The sequence below is a fragment of the Myxine glutinosa genome, chromosome 8 (assembly GCF_964187855.1).
Source record: "Myxine glutinosa chromosome 8, kmMyxGlut1.1, whole genome shotgun sequence".
Lineage (NCBI taxonomy): Eukaryota > Metazoa > Chordata > Myxini > Myxiniformes > Myxinidae > Myxine > Myxine glutinosa.
The window spans coordinates 143,311,256-143,332,701 of NC_136268.1; the positions used below are offsets into that span (position 1 = coordinate 143,311,256).

A 21,446-nucleotide genomic window follows, 5' to 3' on the forward strand; every position below is an offset into this window, starting at 1 on the left:
AACCTCAAGTGAAGATCTCTACTTTGCTAAACCAGGTTTAACACACTGTACTTTGTGGCGTACAAGTCAATACTCCTTTTTCCTGGAATGTGGGCCTCAACTTGTGCTCAGAATCGACCTATCTATAGTTTAAGGCAATGATTCTGTAGCTTGTTTTAAATACTGTAACTGTACGTGACAACAAGTTGAAAAACTATTCACATTTCTCATTTTTCTGAAAGGTCGTCCGACAAAGCAATTCAAATAATCGCTCATTAATATTCATGACACCGGAAGTACCGGAGCTAGTGATGGATTGTGAGGGGCAGGGAGGAATTAACACATCTACTGTCCTGCTGACAGCTTTGCTAACTACTGTAGTCTCCAAATAGAGTTGCCTATGAACGAAGGAAAGAAAAATGGGAAAATTAACCAATTCAACTTGTACTCCATATCAACTTATACGCCAAAAAATACAAGTACGGTAAATATTCAACATTTATCAAAAGCATTCAGATCTCAGTTTTATGTGTGCACTGGATATTGCTTAAAAAATTAAAGACCGTTACGTTTTTGTGTCATTATGCTTTCAAAACAGTGATCTGAGGGTCCTGGTGGAACTCCTACATACATCACATGTAGGACAAGGATGTTAGAGACATGTGTACTTTTTACATCACTTCCAAAGTCTTTGGGACATTGGATTTGAACCTCAGATCCTAGCATCTTGAGATGTGTGCTCAAATGGCAACGCCAAACAGGCCAACCAAACTATGTGATAACGTTTCGTCGGCCCGTAGAGGCTCATGGAAGATCATGATAAATGTTGTGACGGTAACTATCTGGTTTACCCTCCGCCTCCAACCGCAATGGCATCCTTGCTCCCCAAGATGTAGAATGTGTTTTCTCCCGTCCACAGGTACACCTGCAGTGAAGGACAGAATTGTTCATTTGTGAATGAAAACAAGTTATGGTGACCTTTCCCAATAAAGCATTCTGAACAGAAAAGCAGACCTGCTGCTCACCACAATTTCATTATTTATACATCATTATTTTTAACTTGTGCAAAATTCAATATTTTAATGCAAGATTATTTTCATTTATAACACACAGGTATTAAATATCCATGCACATACCGTATTTTCATGCAAATAACCCACGCCCTTCTAAACCCCACACCTGGGGAAAAAAGTGCTCCATTAAAATTTCAAGGACACACGTATAACCCGCAAGCCAGCTTTCCTTTCCACATGACCAGGAGATATGTGATCTCCATATTTGCAGCAGCCAACACAACTTTGTTGTCAAGGGGCCATTTAACATTACGCGACAGTTTTTTCTGACATCTGACATCTGACATCCACCCTCGTAATGCTTCAACAGGAACCTCCTAAAATATCCCATAACTCTCGATACCCCTGTAGAAGACACCCCTCCCCCTATTTCATACCTTAACCCCAGGATGTTATTTATTCCGTTGTTATTTTCAGTTGCTACCAACTATGTTTGAAGGAGTAAATGCGGCACACCATCAATAACACCATACAGCAGTCGGAATCCCTGTAATGACGTCACTCGGAGTGATGTCATCGTTTGTAAATATGTTCAGCTGCTTTCCTTTGTAAATTAGATTTAAGTGTCCGTGGAAAAAGCAATGATAGAATAGTCGTCAAAACTGCACCAACGTGGGAAAAGCTGGCTTTAGGGCCAGCTAGGATTGTATAGGATAGTGTGCTCCGAATGTCGCGATGAAGAAGAACCCCCTGCACCCAATTAGGGGTCTGTTAGACCGGATGTCGTGTAAGAGTGTATCTTTGTCCGCACGACGAGGGGTGGGGCTATGATAATTAGGTAGTGATTAATGGTAAATTCCCTGTATGTAAATTGCCTCTGACATTTTCCTCTGTTCGTTATAACACACACCACACCAACCATGCACTACTCAACTAAAAATAACACTTATAAAAGTAGCAGGAAATAGGACATTCAACTGCCGCTGATACCACCGACCGGGTGATCACAAAGGCCGGCAAGTGGCCGTGAGGCCACGCCCCGAAGAACCATTGGTCAGGACGGCCATAAAGCGATGATGGCACTCACTGATAGGAGCGTGCGCAGACGTCATCGGATGACGCAATAGCCCAGGGAACAAAAGACTGTGTCCCGGCATTTTCTCTCTATTTTTGGGAACAAAGGGTGATGAAAAGCGGTCACAGTTCGTCTTCTTCTTGGTTCTGGATTTCATTGCACACAGTCACATTTTCCTGCTCTTGCATTGGGACAGGGACAATGGCGTCGTGCAGTCGGACATTTGCGCTTTTTGGTCCGGGCGACCGGTTTGAGCAGCCGCATTTTCCTTTCCCTGGCTCGTTGGTGCTGACGGTGCAGCGGTTGTCCACGCTGAGAGACCGCGGTGCTGTGTGGAGCAGACGGCGAGTGGATGGGCGCGGCCTGCTCGCTTCGCGCTTGGTGGCTGAAGGAACAAACTGTGCGCCAAGACATTTTCCCATGCACGAACTGCACGCTAAGACATTTTCCCACACACGGACTTCGCGCCAGGGCGTGTGTTTTTCCGCGCAGGTACGCGGGACCTTCGACGGCCCCGGACGGTCACGGACGCCAGGCGGAGTGCAGGCAAATGCACCTTGCAAACATTACGCTTTATTTTCACATTGATTTTATCATCCCCTTGTGTTGTATACGAGTCTGTATGGGGGCTCTCCATTTAGGAATTTTAGTTTTACTGTGCATTTTCTTGTTACCGGCATTTCTTTCATTACAGCCGGTATTTTTGCATTATAATTCCTTGTCGGTTTGAGTTGATTACCAGGGTCAAATACGTCTAGTGGGATCCTGGGATCCATACAGGTAAGAGCTTTGCTACCCTTCACTACCCTCATCCCCCGTGCGTATTCACACTGCCATTGGATTGAACGCCTCGGAGTGTAAAGCTCGATCGGCTACCTGTTACCTTGGATGATCTTAATACCCGGGAACAAAACAGTACTGATCTTGGCGATATAAAAGCATATTTTAATAAAATCGTACAATTTAAAGGATATTAATATACAAAATAAAATGTTTTCTCAGGGAAGTGACATCTCTCTTTCTTTAGTCACCAGTTCCATGGGAAGACGATGTTTAAACAAAGTGATTTGCTTTATCATTACCTCCACCACCGAAGGTGGATGGAGGTTATGTTTTCGCCCGTGTCTCTTTGTTTGTCTGTATGTCTGTGAACAAGATATCTCAAAAAGTTGTGGACTGGTTCGGACGAAATTTGGCAGAGAGGTAGTGTGTGTGACACGGACGAAATGGTTAGATTTTGGTGTAGACCTGAATATGGATTCGGATATGAGAATTATTTAATTTCTAAGTGATTCTTCACCATTGAGTGATAGGGATAAAACCGATACAGAGCACGATATTTCAAAAAGTTATGGACGGATTTGGACGAAACTTGGACCGATTGGGTGTGACAAGGAGGGATCTTCGATTTTGGTAAAGACCTGAATATGGATTTGGATACGAGAGTTATTTAACTTTTAAGTGATTCTTGTGATTCTATAAGTGATCATTGAGGGATCGGGCGAAAAGCGATACATAACATGATATTCAAAAAAGTTATGGATGATTTATGACTAAACAAGGTGAATGACTGTTAGGTGGCAAGAACAAGCCGATTAGATTTTGGTTCAGGTCCGAATCCAGATCCGGCCTGGCCTATCAGTGGGATACAAAACAAACTGTTCAGCCTGGCGGAGGTATATGCTCTACCGAGTGCCGGTCTAGTTGATGTATTGAATACGTGTGTCATTAAATACTTGCATCTTTTAATAAAAGGTGCCTGGAACAAAGTTGTCATTGATCAATTTCGCGTTACGCAACGATACAGGAAACACCTTCTCGCCCCTGAAGCTTCCCCTAATGCTTGGACATATACCCCCAAGACCCTCATGCATTACGTGTAATTTGTGGGCATTATACAAGACGATTAACCAGTACCTTAAATATGGTAGCTATGGAATTAGATATAGATATGCATGTGTATGTAATATATATGAAAGAAATGTAATTATAGATATTACAAAAAAATACATATATATATACTCATATACTTTCAAAAAAATAAAAACTGCCTCTTTTTGTATCTCCTTGATAGTTCATGGTAACTTGGCCCCCTGTGGTTATATCACATGCTGTATGGTAAAATACTGAATCGTATAACCAGCACATGAGTATAGCAAATCGTTGAAATTTTTGGAAGTTTTTGTACATGTAACCCGAGGGCTATTTGCGTGAAAATACGGTAATTGAGGGAATGTTAAAAAGACATAACCGTAAAGGTTCCGTTGAACCTTGACAAACCTTTAACACAGGTGGGAATAGTCAGGCTCAGTATGTCCAGATTTAAAGTTTCGTTGGATTTTTTGGGGGATTTGGAAAACTATATATTTTTGGAAACTATATTGTATAGTCAGTCAGAAAACCAATGTTGCTATTTGCACAGACTCCTGTATGGCGGCCATCTTGGATTTTCAAAATTGCCGCCGTAGAACTAATTTTTCTCAATATCACAGCTTCTAAATAACATAGAGCTTTGATTCTAACGGCTAAACATACATTTTCAAGGGCCCCGAATCCAATGGTAACAAGTTCGATAAGCTAGACATGACCATAGAGCTCCTATGTGGCGGCCATCTTGGATTTTTGAAACTGGCCGCCATAAAATTGATGTTTCTCAATATCTCAGCTTCTAAACAACATAAGGCTTTGATTCTAATGGCTAAACATACATTTTCAAGGGCCCCGAATCCAATGGTAACAAGTTCGATAAGCTAGACATGACCATAGAGCTCCTATGTGGCGGCCATCTTGGATTTTTCAAACTGGCCGCCGTAAAATTGATGTTTCTCAGGATCTCATCTTCTAAATAAGACGAAGCTTTGATTTTTCTCAATATCTGGACTGATTGGCATCTCTAACAATGCCAATGCTAGACAGAGATTCTTCATGGTTACACCAGAATTATCATGCCTGTCAAAAGACTTCAAGAGTCAGTTTGGCCTGGAAGGTGACAAGATCACAGAACATCATGACCTTGGTCCAAGTGCAGTCAAGAGGGAGCATGAAGCAATCAACAAGATCAAGGCTGCGATACTGAGTCACGGGAATCCATTTGACACTGAAGGTGACGAGCTGCACAATGTGATAACGAATGCTTACATCCCAGACGAGTATGTACCACAGATCTTGAACATTGATGTCACTGGTCAGAAGTTGTATGAAGACTACGTGTCGGAGCGTATCAATGGAGATGTTAGCCTCTGGGCACCAGTCAAGAAGGAGAACAACAAGATGTTCACATCTGGGAACAAGAGAACCACAGTGAAACTCAGAGACAGGACTGTGGATCTGAAGGAGACTAAGGAACTGTGCGGAAGGCTCATGGTCCTTGCCAAGTCAAACAGAGACGTCAACCAGATATATGCCATCGGAAATTACGAGTTCACTGTGACACCAAGAGCACTGTTCGCTCCAGATGGGACAATTCTTCCATGCACTGACAAGTCGAAGTTAATTCATCTCCTCGACAAGTTAGCAAGAGCAGAAATTCACCCCGAAGATCAGCAGCAGACACCAGCTGCAAGTGTTCTACAAGAAGATCCAATGGACACAAGAACTATGGCATCCACATCTAGTAAACCTACAAGTCGGAAGATTGCACTGGTGGATGGGATGGTACTTGTGCATAAGCTGACAAAGAAACCAGCCACTGTAGTGAAAGTCAACGATCTGGGTGAATGCTTCAATGACAGACTCATGTCTCTAACAAAAGATTGTGATGAGATCATACTGGTCTTTGACACGTACAAAAACGATTCTCTGAAGAGTGCTACCAGGGCTAAAAGAAGGCAAGGAAAGGATGCAGTACAGTATCAAGTCAGAGATGACACCAACATCAAACACATCCCAATGAGCAGATTCCTTTCTCATGACAAAACAAAGGCTGATCTGACTGACTATCTGGCAGCGAAAACTCTAGAATACAACAGTCACTCATCCAAGTTGATCATCACGTCTGCTTCAGGGCGTACTAGGAGCAACAGTGACCTGCTCTTCGAGGACAACAACCATGAAGAAGCTGTCACCCTGTTGATCCACCAGGCCGTGCTGGCATCCCAGCGAAACTCACATGATGCGCAGTTGGTGTTCTTCTCTCCCGACACAGATGTCCTGGTACTAGTCATAGCAAACTATGACCTACTGGAATACATCCATTTCCATGGCCTCTGGAATACTTCAAATAGAGCCACTGTGGACAGCTCTAGGGGTCGAAAGAGCAAAGGCGTTGCCAGCCTTTCATGCTTTCACAGGGGCAGACAACACTGGGAGGTTCTCTCGAATAGGCAAAGCAACCTGGCTGCATGTCTACCTCAAAGCAAGTGAAGATGTCATAGACACCGTGCGAATGCTTTCAGATGCAACTGAAGTGACGGAGGACATGCTGTCCACACCAGCTAACTTTGTATGCGCTGCTTACTCTCCAAATGGCATCCACATCGACAGCATCCCCGAACTACGATGGTATCTCTTTTGCAAACACATGGCAGAAAGTGACAGGCTTCCTCCTACTCTTGGAGCTCTCAAGCAGCACATCCTTAGAGTCCATATCCAAGCCAGAGTGTGGGGTCAGGCAAGCATTGCTCAACAGGATCCTCAGCTGAATCCCCTGCAAAACGGCTTTTACAAAGACACGGATGGACAAGTCCAACCACAACTGAGGAGCCTCCAGCCCCCAAGGCCATCATTCAAATGGTTAGATGTCAGTGCAAAACAGACTGTTCTTCATCGAGATGTTCCTGCAGAACAAACAACTTGGCTTGTACAGACCTTTGTCAGTGTGACATCCAGTGCCAAAATGATGAGGACTCTCAAGATGTGATGAACGAAAGCGATGATGAGGATGATGATGACTTTACTCAATGATGAATCAAAGCTCTGTGCTCTTTGGAAGGTGAGTTACATCAGTTTTACGGCCGCCAGTTTGAAAAATCCAAGATGGCCACCACATAGGAGCTCTATGGTCATGTCTTGCTTATCGAACTTGTTACCATTGGATTCGGGGCCCTTGAAAATGTATGTTTAGCCGTTAGAATCAAAGCTTTATGTTGTTTAGAAGCTGAGATATTGAGAAACATCAAGTTTACGGCGGCCAGTTTGAAAAATCCAAGATGGCCGCCACATAGAAGCTCTATGGTCATGTCTAGCTTATCGAACTTGTTACCATTGGATTCGGGGCCCTTGAAAATGTATGTTTAGCCGTTAGAATCAAAGCTTCATGTTGTTTAGAAGCTGAGATATTGAGAAACATCAGGTTTACGGCGGCCAGTTTGAAAAATCCAAGATGGCCGCCACATAGGAGCTCTATGGTCATGTCTAGCTTATCAAACTTGTTACCATTGGATTCGGGGCCCTTGAAAATGTATGTTTAGCCATTAGAATCAAAGCTCTGTTATTTAGAAGCTGAGATATTGAGAAAAATTAGTTCTACGGCGGCAATTTTGAAAATCCAAGATGGCCGCCATACAGGAGTCTGTGCAAATAGCAACATTGGTTTTCTGACTGACTATACAATATAGTTTCCAAAAATACATAGTTTTCCAAATCCCCCAAAAATTCCAACGAAATTACATCGTGAACCTGACTAGAAGTGAAATGCCTGCTTTTCAGCATTTTTTGCAACCCCATTTAGAAAAGCAATCACTCATTCTTGTTATCGATACGATAATACATATTGAACTTTGTTAGATCCAACGACAAGCCACCTAACCATACTTTACCTTCAACGGAATTTTAGAAAATCCTGCAAGTTTGGAGCTGGGCATGCACGGTGAGGATACAATTGGCAGGAAGCGAGTCAAGTTCATTTAAAGCCATGATTGGATGCAAACTAAAAAATAGAAATAAATCTTGATTTATTGAATTTGAAGTGAATGCGTCGATGCATTTGTCGCCGCCCACAATAGATGTCAACCTACTGTTACGTTTGATCTCAATTATAGGTCACATGAGCGAGAGAAGAGAGATACAAAGAGATGTTAAGCAGAAGAGAAAAAATATCAGATGTTTCGAACTCAAGTTATGTTCTGCAAAATGATTTTCAAAGGGCACATGAATTGTTGAACCCAAAATTTAAATCAGTTCATCTTTGTATCGTATTCCATAATTGTGCCAGGTTTGGTTGAAATCCCTTCTGTGGCTCACAAGTTACCGTGGCAACGAAAACCTGCTATGCATGGATGTATGCACAGACTCAATAATTTTTTTTTAAACCTTATTGGAAAGCACCTGAAATTCTGGAGTGAACGTGAATAGGAATGTATCCCCTGTGCCATAGAAATGGTCGCTGAAATGGAACGGGTGCGAGACGAATGCACCAAATACCTGCCGAGGGGAAAAAAAACAACATTTCATTTGCAAGAATCACCGAGAAGAACAGTACAGTGGAATCACTCGCCTACTCTTCGTGAAGGGCACCATGGGATCTTTAATGTCCATGGACTAATGCTGGGAGGCGGGACGCCCAGTTTAACTTCCAACCGAGGTACGGAACACACATTGATGAATCACCTTGCCCGTGAAATACTGGGATGACAGTTTTATAGCTAGGCTGGGTTTCAAACCCAGTCTATGCAGCTTAAAGGCGATTGTGCGTACCTCTAGGCCAAACTGTCAACCAAAGTCAGAGTGGAATTATGTCAAAGGAAATGGTTAAGAATTTTTTAAATAACCTTTATTAAATTTTAACCTTTATTAATTTTAACTATATTATTATATAACTTATTATATAAAATTAAATTTTATTAATTTTAAATTAATTTTAACTTTTAATTTAACCTTTATTAATTAAATAACCTTTAAAAATTTTAACATTTTTTTACCTGGTGTTGGCTTAGCGGTTAGGGTGCCGGCTTGGGATCCTAGGATCCTGGGTTCGAATCCCGATCGATCGCTGAATTAACGCCAGGGGGGTGGACTCAGCCTGTCATCCTTCCGAGGTCGGCAAATTGAGTACCAGCTTGCTGGGATGCATGATCACGGTGTGTACCCCAATTTAGAATAGGTACACCGTATCCCTGCGCATCGTAAAAGGCGACCAAGGGTTGGCGTCAGGAAGGGCATCCGGCGATAAAAAAAAACAAACAAAAAAAACATTGCCTCAAACAGGGAACCATGATTGTCATGGGGACCGCAAGGCTAACCCCCGCTCCAGCGGGGAAAATGGCCTTAAAACGATCATTCATTTTTAATTCTTTATTAAATTTTTTATGAAACTATACCTCCCCCAAAAAAATTGAGATATCAAAGTGATAAAGGTAAATTTAGAGGAGAATAAACTCGGCATAACCAAAAAGTACAATGCAAGAGGATACAGATGTAACAGTGAGAGCCATTTGAACACTCGTCGTACCTCGTTATTAATATCTCGCACAATAAGAACTCCAGGGCCCTCAAGCTCTGACAAGTTGCGGTACAGAGTGCTCAGGCTGCTGCCGTGGCGTTCTGGAGAATAGGCCAGATGCCATGCATGGCCTATTGTACGTGGAGGCAAGTGTCTCGCAATCTGATAACAAGGTAAGACAAGCAATCAATCAATATTATTTCTGCTCATTAGTGTTAATAAGTCCCTTTATATGTGCATTGTCTGTGCACCTGGTGTTGGGCTAGCGGCTAGGGTGCCAGCTTAGGATCCTAGGATCCTGGGTTCGAATCCCGGTCGATCGCTGAATTAACGCCAGGGGGGTTGACTCAGCCTGTCATCCTTCCGATGTCGGCTAATTGAGTACCAGTTCACTGGTAATTCCCTGTAAAAGGGAATACTTCCTGCCGCCAACACTTTTTGTAAAAAGGCGACAAAAAGGGTTGGCGGCAGGAAGGGCATCCGGCCATAAAACATTGCTTCAAGAAGGGGACCAAAAAACAACAACCACGGTTCCCGAAAAAGGCCAACCCCCGCTTTGCGGGGGAAAATGGCCTCTAAAGGTGGTTATTTTTTTTTTATATATGTGCATTGTCTGAGTTGGTACAGGTTCGGTTCAAAGTAGCATCACTACTAACGTTTTCTAGCACTTCACAACTTTAACACATTGTAATTAGTTTTTCTTCAATCTACTTCCATTGAGTATCAATCCACCATGGTTTATTCTGTAATCGCAATGTCTCTTGAAAGCAAATGAAACACAAAATTTGTTGCTGCATTAACATGGTGATCAAAACTCATAATCTGAAGATGACAGAATAAAAAGGTGAAATAAAAATGATATTCAAATATATTTTGTTAAATAATGAAATCGAGCATTACTCACTATGCATAGAATAATCATCATCTTCATGTAACATGTGCTATGCAGAGCGTTGGTACTGCCGAAGCAGTTACAAGGCCACAATCCTGATCAGGTCGCCACTCCGACTCGGGAAGTCAAGGCAGGAATTTGTAATTCGGCCATGGTCCCAGCGATAGCTTGCCTACTCTTCGCGCAGGAAACTGTGGGTCTTTAACATCCACCAACTAATGCCGGCAGACAGGACGCCAGTTTAACGTCCATCCGATGGACGGCACACACATTGATGAATCACCCTGCCTGTGAAACACCGAGAGTTTCTAGCTGGGTCGGATTTCAAACCCAGGGTAGACAGCCCAGAGGCGAGTGTGCGTACCTCTAGGGCCGAGGCCATCCTATGCATAGAGTAGTAACCCAATTCCTTGGGGCAGGATTGACATCAGAAAGATGGGTCACAAAGCAAGCAGATTTTTCATTCCCAATTACACGAAAATTGCACTACGTGATCCCAAAGTTTGCATGTTACATTATTTGTGACTGCGTAACATATGTGCTTGTAATATGAACCTTAATCTTTTCTACCGCCGCTAATTTCACCCCAAATCCACTTTTTTGAAATACCAACTTCTTTCCTGGAAGTCCCTTGGTGTCCTTGTGTTTATACTTCTCTCACCCCCCCCCCCCTACCCACGCCGCGTCCCCCCAAGCCCTCTCCCTCCCACACATTCCCGATGTCCCTGCTCTCAAATGTTGTGTTTATGTGCTTCCCCTTCTCTCCCCATCTTGTCTACTGCTCCCCTTTTTATAAACTTCATTTGTTTGTCTGTTTGATTTGTTTGTGTGATAAATGTTAGCTCTTTCACGAGCCTCGATTATGTACACAAAAAAACAAAAAAAAAACTACAGTACGATGAGGTGGCTGAGTTAGAGCTTGTGCAGCTCACCAAAGCAAGTTGTTCGCTTGACAGTATGGAGCTGTCTTCCATAACCTTGGGCTGGAGAAACTCAAGTTCTTCATTAAGACTTAGCAAGCTTTGACGTCTCCTCGCTTCTGCCATCGTCACAATCTGTTTCAGCACAAAGCAAGAGAATACGCATCACGACCAGCCATCATAGGCCTATAATGGTCAAGACCTTTCGCAATACGCCCCAAAAACAAGACATCGATATCCTCCAGGAATGTGATACTACGAGACCGCAAAAGCACAATCTGCCAAGCTTAATCACCAACCTCCCAGTCCATGGAGAAGGAATCGGAGTAGAAATTGTCAATCACATCAAGGTCGTTGCTCTCATTCCGCTCGACAACTACAAAACCTGGCTCCACAGGGAGGATATCCTTTTTTCCGCATGCCTCCGGCGTCCAGCGCACAAAGAACCAGTACAGCTGCTCCACTCTATCGCACACACACAATTTCACCAAAATCGGTCCATATTACCTGCACAATCTCCACAAAATCGCTATGTCATTCAAAGACAATTCCTTTTCTCATCCGATCTCTACCTAACAAGTATTTTGAAACGAGGCTGTGAGATCTTTCGATATAAATGACCAAAAATGCCATTTATACGTATGCACATGGGTTCACCCAATACCCTGGAAGCTGATATGTATATACAGGTTGACTCGTACTCCAATGTCCAGACAGAGCAAGAAAGGCTTAAATGAACAGGAAACTCCATGTGAAAATTCACTATGAAGTGGTAAGTCTGTTTATTTCTTTGTCAACTCCTCCGATTTTGGGGGGTTTTTTTTACCTGAAGCATGCTTGGGGGAGTGGAGAGAGGGAAGGATGTTTAATAAGAAGGTTCATCCTCATACTGAAGGCATGATGATGTAATGTAAAACTGCAGAAACAGTCTATGTAGAAGCAAGGTGTTTAAACTAACACCGAGTACATTAAAGGTGTCAATGGAGCGTGCACAAAAGTGTCATAATTCTGGAAAGGCACAAAGTCAGAGAAAAGGTAAGGCTTAAAAGAAACGACCAAAAAAAGAAAAAAAGAAAGTGTGACACCAAATTACCAAACATTGAACGATTTTTGAGAATCACAATATCAAGAAGTACTGTATACTTTAATATTTACCTCTGCCACCATAAGTGGATGGAGGTTATGCTTTCACCCCTGTCTGTGAGCAGGACATCTCAAAATGTTATGGAGGGATTAAGCCGAAACTTGGTGGAAAGGTTGGGTGTCTGACAAGGACGAATAGATTCGATTTTGGTGAAGATCCGATCCAGATACGAGATTTTCTTTTAAGTGATTCTTCACTTTTGAGAGATCGGGCGAATACGATATATAGAATGATGTTTCAAAAAGTTGTGGATGAGTTGGTTAGGTGACAAGAACAGGCCGATTACCTCCGCTACCAAAGGTGGATGGAGGTTATGTTTTCACCCCCGTCTGTCTATCTGTCTGTTTGTGTGTCTGTCCGTTTGTGAACAAGATATCTGAAAAAGTTGTGGACGGATTCGGACGAAATTTAGCAGAGATGTAGCGCATATGTGACAAGGACGATATGATTAGATTTTGGTGAAGATCCGCATTTGGATCCGGCTACTAGAATTTTAAAAGTGATTCTTCACCATTGGGAGATAGAGCCAAAACGATACGTCGCTGGATATCTCAAAGTTATGGATCAATTTGGACGAAACTTGTTGGACATGTTGTGTGTGTGACAAAGAAGAATCTATTCAATTTTGGTGAAGATCCGGATCCGGATCTGGCTAGTAGAAGTTTTTAAAGTGATTCTTCACCATTGAGTAATATGGCCAAAAACGAGGGGTAGATCAGGGTATGAAAGCCTGGACCTTTGGTGATTCCTGTGATTGATTTTGATTAAATGTGATTCTGTATTGTGATTTTCTGGTCTACTCTGAGATACAAAACGTAAACTGTTCACCAGGTGGAGGTATGCTCTCTACTGAGTGCCATTCTAGTTAGATTTTGGTTCAGGTCCAGATCCAGCATATCAGTGAGATACAAAACGTAAACTGTTCAGCCTGGCAGAGGTATGCTCTCCACAAAGTGCTGTTCTAGTCATATACTGGATGCATCCGTTGTCCCGATCTCCTACTTCAACCCTATCTCCTGTATGGCATACCGCCACATCTGCTCATATTTATATATTTACAAAGTCATCAAGAGCAAATACGACTCGCAAGAGGAACATCGTTTCCAAGGGGTTTCCATACTCACTTGTCCTGAGGCAGAGCAAACCAATACTCAGGTTGTGATTGGTGGCTGTAATGCTGCTGCAAGCTGCTGTGCTCCCCATTGGCTGACGTTGCAAATGTGTTGCGCATTGGTCGTCCAACACGCATGCACAGGAACATTGGAGATGTCAGGTGTGGTTTTTGTTTGTACGGTAGCAGAGCTGCAGGATCATATGGCAAGAGGACAACTTATAATGGTATTAAAGAGCAACCGGAATGGAAAATGCGCAAACACAATCTACATATACGCACATACATGGATGCCTGAGGGGTTTAAAAAGTTTGACTGACAAGATACTTACGAGTTGAAGACGTGCTAAAACAGCCCACCTTCGGTGGCAGAGGTTATGTTTTCACACCTGTCTGTCTGTTGTTATGTAAAAAGGATGTCTTTAAAAGTTATGGACGGATTCAGACAGAACTTAATTGACAGGTTGAGTGTGTAACAAGGACGAATCGATTAGATTTTGGTGAAGATCCGAATCCGAGTCTGGATATGAGAATTTTTTTAATTTTTCAAGTGACCGAGAGATGGGACCAAAACGATATGTAGCACAACATCTCAAAACGATGTGGAAGAGTTATGACAATCTCTGTGGATGAGTTAGTTAGGCGAGAATAACAAGCCGATTAAATTTTGGTTAAGGTCTGGATCCATATTCAGCCGATCAGTGGGATATAAACCGTAAACCAACAACATCCAGAGTGCAGGGGTGAAAATATCACAATCTACCGATCACAGAAGACTTTGACAGCAGAATTACAAAGGCTACACTGCAAGATGCAAACCTCTCATCAGCACCAAAATATAAAGGCCTTTTTTGGGCACCATGGTCCCCTTTTTGAAGCAATGTTTTACGGCCGGATGCCCTTCCTGCCGCCAACCCTATTAGTCGCCTCTTGCGATACACAGGGAATTACAAGTGAACTGGTGCTCAATTTGCCGACCTCAGAAGGATGACAGGCTGAGTCAACCCCCCTGGTGTTAATTCAACCAAAACAAAGGCCACATTAGAATTTGCCAACAAGTACAGAGGTGAGCCATTGAGTTCTGGAACAAAGTTTTATGGACAAATGAGACCAAGAGAAACCTTTACCAAGTCGATGGAAAGGCGAAAGTGTGGAGAAAGGAAGGAACTGCATATGATCCGAAACATACCACCTCATCTGTAAAGCATTATGAAGGTAGTGTAATGGCTTGGGCTTGCATGGCCACCTCTGGAACTGACTCAGTCATCTTTCTTAGCCCCTCCTCCAACCCCCATCCCCCCCCCCCCCCCAAACCCATCCGCCCTTGCAGCGGGAAACAGTGTTTTGCAACGATGTAGAAGACAAATTAATAATTTAGTCAAAAGGTCAAAATCACATAAAATCGTGAATTTTCATCAGATTGACCTGAATTTTAAGAATATGCATATTCAGTCACAGAATTGGTTTACCAATCAAAATCTAGAAGCTGAATTTATTTTTAAGATCTAAAGCTCAAAGGTCAAGGCTGCATAAAATCATTTTCATTTTGTATTTTTCAACTGTTTACGTGAAGAAATGATTTCGTGAGGAAGTTGAGTATAAGGAGGAAGAAGAAGACATCTGACTGACTACATGTCAGAGCTAACACATTGAACATGAAAACATGCACAGACACATAAAACATACAATGAAGGGAGCGGGAGACAAGAGGTGGAGAGAGAGGGAAGCACACAAGCACAACAACAGTAGAGAACATGGACGTCAGTAGATCTGTGGAAGGGGAAGGGCCAGGGGAGGAAGGAGGGGTACACAGTATAAAGCAAATAAACACTACTAGGAATTTCAGGAAAGAAGTTGGGGTTAGGGTTAGGGTTAGTCTTGTAGGAATATTTGGGGGCAGGGCATAGACGGAGCTGGGGGAGCTTGACCGGAGAGGAGTCGGTAGAAGACAGAAAGACCACCAACCTGCCTGCGGTGAGCGAGTGAAAGGCCCTCAGAATCATCTTCATAGCGGGAGATACCAATGATTCTGAATGCTTTGGTTTCAACCATGTGAAGCCGAGCTAGGCGTGAGGCAGGAGCACCAGCCCAGAGGGGAGAGCAGTAATCCATTGAGCTGTGGATGAAAGCTTTGTATGTAGTGAGGAGCTCAGAAGTGCCCAGAAAGGACTTTGCATGCCGGAGGCTGTCCAGTCAGCAACTGGCTTTGGAAGCCAGCTTCGAAATGTGGTTTTCCCAGGAAAGATAAAAGCAGATAGTGAGACCCAAAAGCTTGAGTGACAGAACTTATTCAAGGGGATTGTTGAGAAAGAAGATGGGAGGGTTGTCCAGACGGTCTTTTCAGAGAGACAAAGTGAGAATGTGAGATTTGTCAGGATTGAAAGACATACTCCACTTGTTTGACCAGTTTGTGATATTCTCCAGGTATGCAGAGAGTGAAGAGGCTGCTGCCTGCCGATCTGAGGGTAGAGATATGGAGTGGCAGAGAGTTGGGTCATCAGCAAAGACATTGGGAGGATTTTCCAGAGAGTCAGAGAGATCATTAATGAAGACCAAAAAAAGCACAGGTCCCAGAACACTGCCTTGAGGAACTCCCGCCTGGACAGGAAGGGAAGGATGAGGAGAAAGGGAAGGATGAGGAGGACAAAAGGTTTGATGGTGATGTGATGAGGCACAGTGAGGCATTGTTTGAGGGGGGGGAGGGGCAGAGCGAAGTTGAAGGTTGGAGGAGGTGGAGGTATGAGATGGAAGGGAGAGGAAACGGGGAGGAGGCAGCTTTGAGGAGGAGGGGGGGGGGGGGGGGGGAGAGGAAAGAATTGGAGAAAGATGATAGGGGGGGGGGAGATTAGAAGGGAAGGGGTGGGGGGAGGAGGGGAGATTAGAAAGGGAAGGGCGAGGCGGGAGATTTGGAGGGGAGGGACGGGGAGGAAGTTTAGGAGCGGAGGGGTGAGATTAGAAGGGGAGGGGTGAGGGGGGTTGATTTGGAGGGGAGGAACGAGGGGCGATTTGGGGAGTAGGGGCGAGGGGGAGTTTAGGAGGGGATGGACAAGGGGGGACTTTAGGAGGGGAGGGGTGAGGGGGGAGATTTGAAAGGGAGGGGCGAGGGGGAGTTTTGGAGGGGAGGGGCGAGGGGGGAGATTATGACCGGAGGGGTGAGGGGAGAGATTGGGAGGGGAGGGGTGATGGCGGAGTTTCAAACGTGTTGGACGATTCATGAAAAATGAACATTTATTACAAACTGGGTTTATTGTGATTTTCAAGTCAGAGATCCGTTTGAGAATGATTGAGGAGGGGTGGAATGAAGGAAGGTGAGTTTAGAGAATGTTGAAAGGAAGAACTGAGAGAGATAGATTTTTTTTTTGAAATGGAATGATTTGATGAGGAAATTGAAAAAAGCCTTTTAAGTAGGAAGAAAAACAGCGTGTTGTAATTGTAGTAAGTTCAGGAATCTCCTTCAATTCAAGTGGTTTATTAAAGACGATACCAAGCTCTCACAGAGCACACAGCCATCATGACGAGCCGCCATCAACCACTGAAGCCACGCCCCTAGACGTCACTACGCAGTATGTAGTACCAATCACAACATCTCCCTTTCATTGAAATTATTATGTTTGTATGCAACAAAACACTACTAAACTAAATCAAAATAATAAACACAATCAGACAACTTGAATCACACATAAATGGGATCTGGGGTTGCTGTTATAACTCTTAACCAAAATGTAATTACTGCTCAGTATGATTAGCTAAAACAGAGAAAACATAGAATCATTCCAAACAACGGATTGTCTCCGCACTAACATTACAAGGGCTGATTTCTGATGGTCGTTATTCACTATCACAATATCTCAATGGTTTTCGAATCACACGGCCTGATCTGGTCGAGTACGGAGAGTTGTCCGGCCTTGTTGTCTCAGCACTCTCGTCATCCTTGGAGCTGGAGCAGCCGTTAGTTTCCATTGCTGAAGCGTCGTTGTTGAAATGTACGTGTCGAGCAGTTGGTAGACTTTGATGTGTTGGTTGGGTCGGTTCGTTCTTCCAATTGGCGCAACAATCAGGTGGATGAAGTTCACGCAAGTGTGTTCTGGTTCTTCGAAGACGCGTCCCGTTAGGCGTCTGTACTATATACGAGCGGGGTTCATTACAGCGAGCCACAACTTTTCCGGGGTACCATTGGTGCGTGTCCTTGTTCAGAATCCGAACCTGATGTCCAATAGCCAATTCAGGTAATTGCGGCCCAGCCGTTCTGTTGTATTGCTTCGCCATCCGGTCTCCACATTCCTTCAATCGTTCCTGAATTTCCTGATGCCTTTGTTGTGCAGGAACCAACAGATGACTTGGTAGGTTGGTGCGTATGGGCTGGTTGAACAGCATTTCGCTTGGACTTGGGAGGTGGGAATCTACAGGTGTGCACCTCAGGTGTTGTAGTATCTATGTCACTATGCAATATCTATGTCACTCCCTGATCTAATACACTTTTTGATCATGTTCTTCACTGTTTGAACTTGTCTCTCAACCAATCCATTACTGCATGGATACCTCGGCGATGTTGTCATGTGTTTTACATTCCATTTGGTACACATATCACGGTACGGCTTACCCACATATTGAGGTCCATTGTCCGATATGACCTCCAGAGGTGGGCCAAACATACTGAAACATTCAGATGTGACCTTGGCTACTGCACTGCTCGTCGTGTATTCCATTCTCTTCACAACTGGGTACTTGGTGTAATAATCCGTCACCAAGAGGTAGGTCTGCCCGTGTAGCTCACACATATCACTGGCTACCTTTGTCCATGGTACCGCTGGTATCTCATGAGCTAGCATAGCCTCATGCCTTTGTTCTGGTTGGTTCTCTTGACATGCCTTACATATTCTGACAGCTCTCTCAATGTCCAGATATATACTTAGCCAGTAAACACATTCGCGTGCTAGACGTTTTGTCTTTTCGATCCCCATGTGCGCCTCATGGAGCTGGTCGAGGATATCCTTACGTAGCTGCTCTGGAATTAGTACCTGTCGACCTTTGAAGAGAACACCGTCACAAATACCAATTTCATCACGGTATGGCCAGTACAGACATAGGTCCACAGGCAGCTCTGTAATCCGAGCAGGCCACCCTCGATGAACAACCTGCTGCAATGCTCGAAAGGTTCTATCAGCCTTTCCACACTCTCCGAGTTGGTCCTGTTTCCTTGAGCTGAAATCAATGAGGTCAAAGCGATGATGATCATCCACATCATCAAGCTCAATACCATCTACACGTGTGTCCAACTGCAGTTCCTGATTGTTCTCTGGGTTCGGTAGCCTCGACAGCGTGTCTGATAGCATCACCTCACGGCCGGCCTTATACTCTAGATCAAAATCGTAAGCCTTGGATTTTCACAAGAAGGCGCTGAAGCCGTGGTGGGGCGCTTGTAAGCGGTTTGCTGATGATCATGACCAATGGTTTGTGGTCTGTGTATACCTTGAAGCATTTCCCAAACACGTAAGTATGGAACTTCTGTATGCCAGCAACAAGGGCCAGGGTTTCTCGTTCAATGTTTGAATATGCAGACTGAGTGGGTGTCAGAGTTCGTGACGCAAAAGCAACAGGCTTGAAATCCTGCAAAAGGCATGCACCCAGTCCCTTCGGTGACGCATCTACTTCCAAAACTGTCTCCTTGTCATGATGATAGTATGTTAGACAGGCGTCTGCATCAACACTCTGTTTCAGTTGCTCAAATGCAAACTGATGGTCTTCCTGCCACATGAATGGCACTCCATTCTTCAGTAAATCTCGAAGAGGTGCCACTTTATCCGCAAAGTGGGAAATATGTGGTGACAGATAGTTCATCAGTCCAATGAATCGGCTCAAGTCTTCCTTATCCTGCGGTGACGGTATCTTCCGGATGTCGCAGATCTTCCTAGGATAAGGTGAGATTCCTTGTTTGCTGTAGATCGAGCCGAAGAAGTTGATATTTGAGAATATCGTGGCGTCAGCAAATTCTGGGTTCAGTTCGTCTAATGTCGGTATTTTATGTGGACACCTCTTCAGCCAAGAGTTCAGGCGGTTCGGATCGAGACATACTCTTAAGCTCCCATCTTTCTTTACACTATTACAGATGGAAGAGCACCAATCCGTATGATAGTCCACTTTCCTGATGATGCCCTGTTTTTCTATTTTCATTAGTTCCTCCTTCAACTTCCCTTTGATGTGAACACTACACTTCCTTGGTGCGTCAATCGATGCCTTTGCATCAGGCTTTAGATGAAGCCTCACTTTTCCTTTAAAATTCCCAATGCAGTCAAACCTGTCCGGGAACAGCCTTTTCAAATCATCCACGGAATTCACCTCTTGTAGGCCTGTTCCTCATAGCGCATTGGTTTCGCAATCCTTGATGCTGGAGGTGCAGCCTTCAGCAATGTCCTCCGTTGCCCAGCAATGCTGTTTATGGTGACGATGTTGAGCCGTTCACACGCTGGTAGTCCAAGTACTGCAGGTCCAGGTACTTCAACCACATAGAACCTGTACTTGAACCAATCTGAGTCTTTGTATCGACACAAGAGCTTTAGGATTCCGTGACACTTGATCTCACTGCCATTGTAAGCAGTGAACTTGGTCCCACCAAGTGGAGTCAGTTTTGACATCCATTTGTTTCCATACATGTCCTTCACAATACGCGTTGGCAAAGTATTCCCTGACGCACCTGTATCCACTTTCAACTGCAGTTTGTATACACCTTTCAAGTCAGGGCAGACAATGTTCAACAATGTGTACACTTCATCCCTCGTCTCCTTCATACACAGTGCGGATACCCTGATCACGTGAAACGGCTTGGTGTGTTCTTATGCGTCAGTGTCACTTTCGTAACTGTCTTCATTGCCTTCAGTACAATACCCCGACACTTCATTCACCGAGGTCCCATTATTGTTACTTCCCCGAAGCATACCTCTCAACTTGCTTCTGCTGACTCGACGGCCTCTTCCACCCATTGCAGGACAGCGGCTCCACTCGTATCCATCAGTATATCTCATGCTTCGTTTGGGATTTTCACAACAACTGGCCCAGTGTCCCAGTTCACCACAATACTTACAATAATCATTGTATGCTGGGCAGTTCCGTGGTGGATGTGATAGTCCACACTTTTTGCACTTTTGTCGATGTGTCATGGCATTCACAGACGATGAAGGCCCTTTCATCTTCTGGAGGGCCTGCTTTCCGATTACCATTGCTTCGTACTTGCGTCCCTCACTTAAAACCAGGTCCATGTCGTACCCGACCTCCTGGTCGAGCAGATGCTTTTGAAAATCAGCATGTGGGGTGCTCGCAACAATTAACTCGATAATCCGTTCCGAGCGTTCTGCTTCGGAGAAATTGCACAACCTTCCCTTCCGTCGGCATCGGTTGACGAAATCATCAATGGACTCTCCTTCTTGCTGCCGAAATCTCATCATTTCCAGCCGGTGAATCCGAAAGTTTACATGAATGTCCAATTGATCCTCGAATAATTTATATAATTTATCCGGATCCTTTTTATCATCCTCACTCAGAGTCGATGCATTGATCCGCCTCAGTCCTTCGTCTCCCACAGCCATCTGAATATTGATGGCCTGTCTGGCTTTAGTATCGATGCCCTCGTCCGACAGCACCAAGTTCATTCGTTGCTTGAATAACTTGAAGGTCTCCGCCAGCTTCGAGCTGGACCAGTCCATTGTCGGGAACTTCGCCATGTTGAAAAAAACACGGAACGTGCCGCTGTGGTAATCCGCAAAGAAAAACAAGACCAAGAGTCAAACTGCTTGTTGATCTTCACGATCCCACGCTGCCACCATGTAGTAAGTTAAGGAATCTCCTTCAATTCAAGTGGTTTATTAAAGACGATACCAAGCCCTCACAGAGCACACGGCCATCATGAGGAGCCGCCATCAACCACTGAAGCCACGCCCCTA

The 21,446-nt window shown here is 44.1% G+C and overlaps 1 protein-coding gene across 5 annotated transcripts in view; it reads right to left on the reverse strand.

Moving 5' to 3' along the window:
* LOC137432978 (nuclear receptor coactivator 7) overlaps nucleotides 1-21,446 on the reverse strand; it is a 74,098-nt gene that overhangs the window by 924 nt on the left and 51,728 nt on the right. For all 5 annotated transcript variants that reach the window (XM_078783783.1, XM_068125338.2, XM_068125337.2 and 2 more), the window contains 6 exons: nucleotides 13,526-13,703; nucleotides 11,557-11,722; nucleotides 11,270-11,392; nucleotides 9,455-9,607; nucleotides 8,332-8,427; nucleotides 831-904 (listed from right to left, as the gene is read on the reverse strand). In XM_078783783.1, the coding sequence (XP_078639909.1) occupies nucleotides 831-904; nucleotides 8,332-8,427; nucleotides 9,455-9,607; nucleotides 11,270-11,392; nucleotides 11,557-11,722; nucleotides 13,526-13,703 (790 nt within the window). The remainder of the gene's footprint in view (nucleotides 1-830; nucleotides 905-8,331; nucleotides 8,428-9,454; nucleotides 9,608-11,269; nucleotides 11,393-11,556; nucleotides 11,723-13,525; nucleotides 13,704-21,446) is intronic.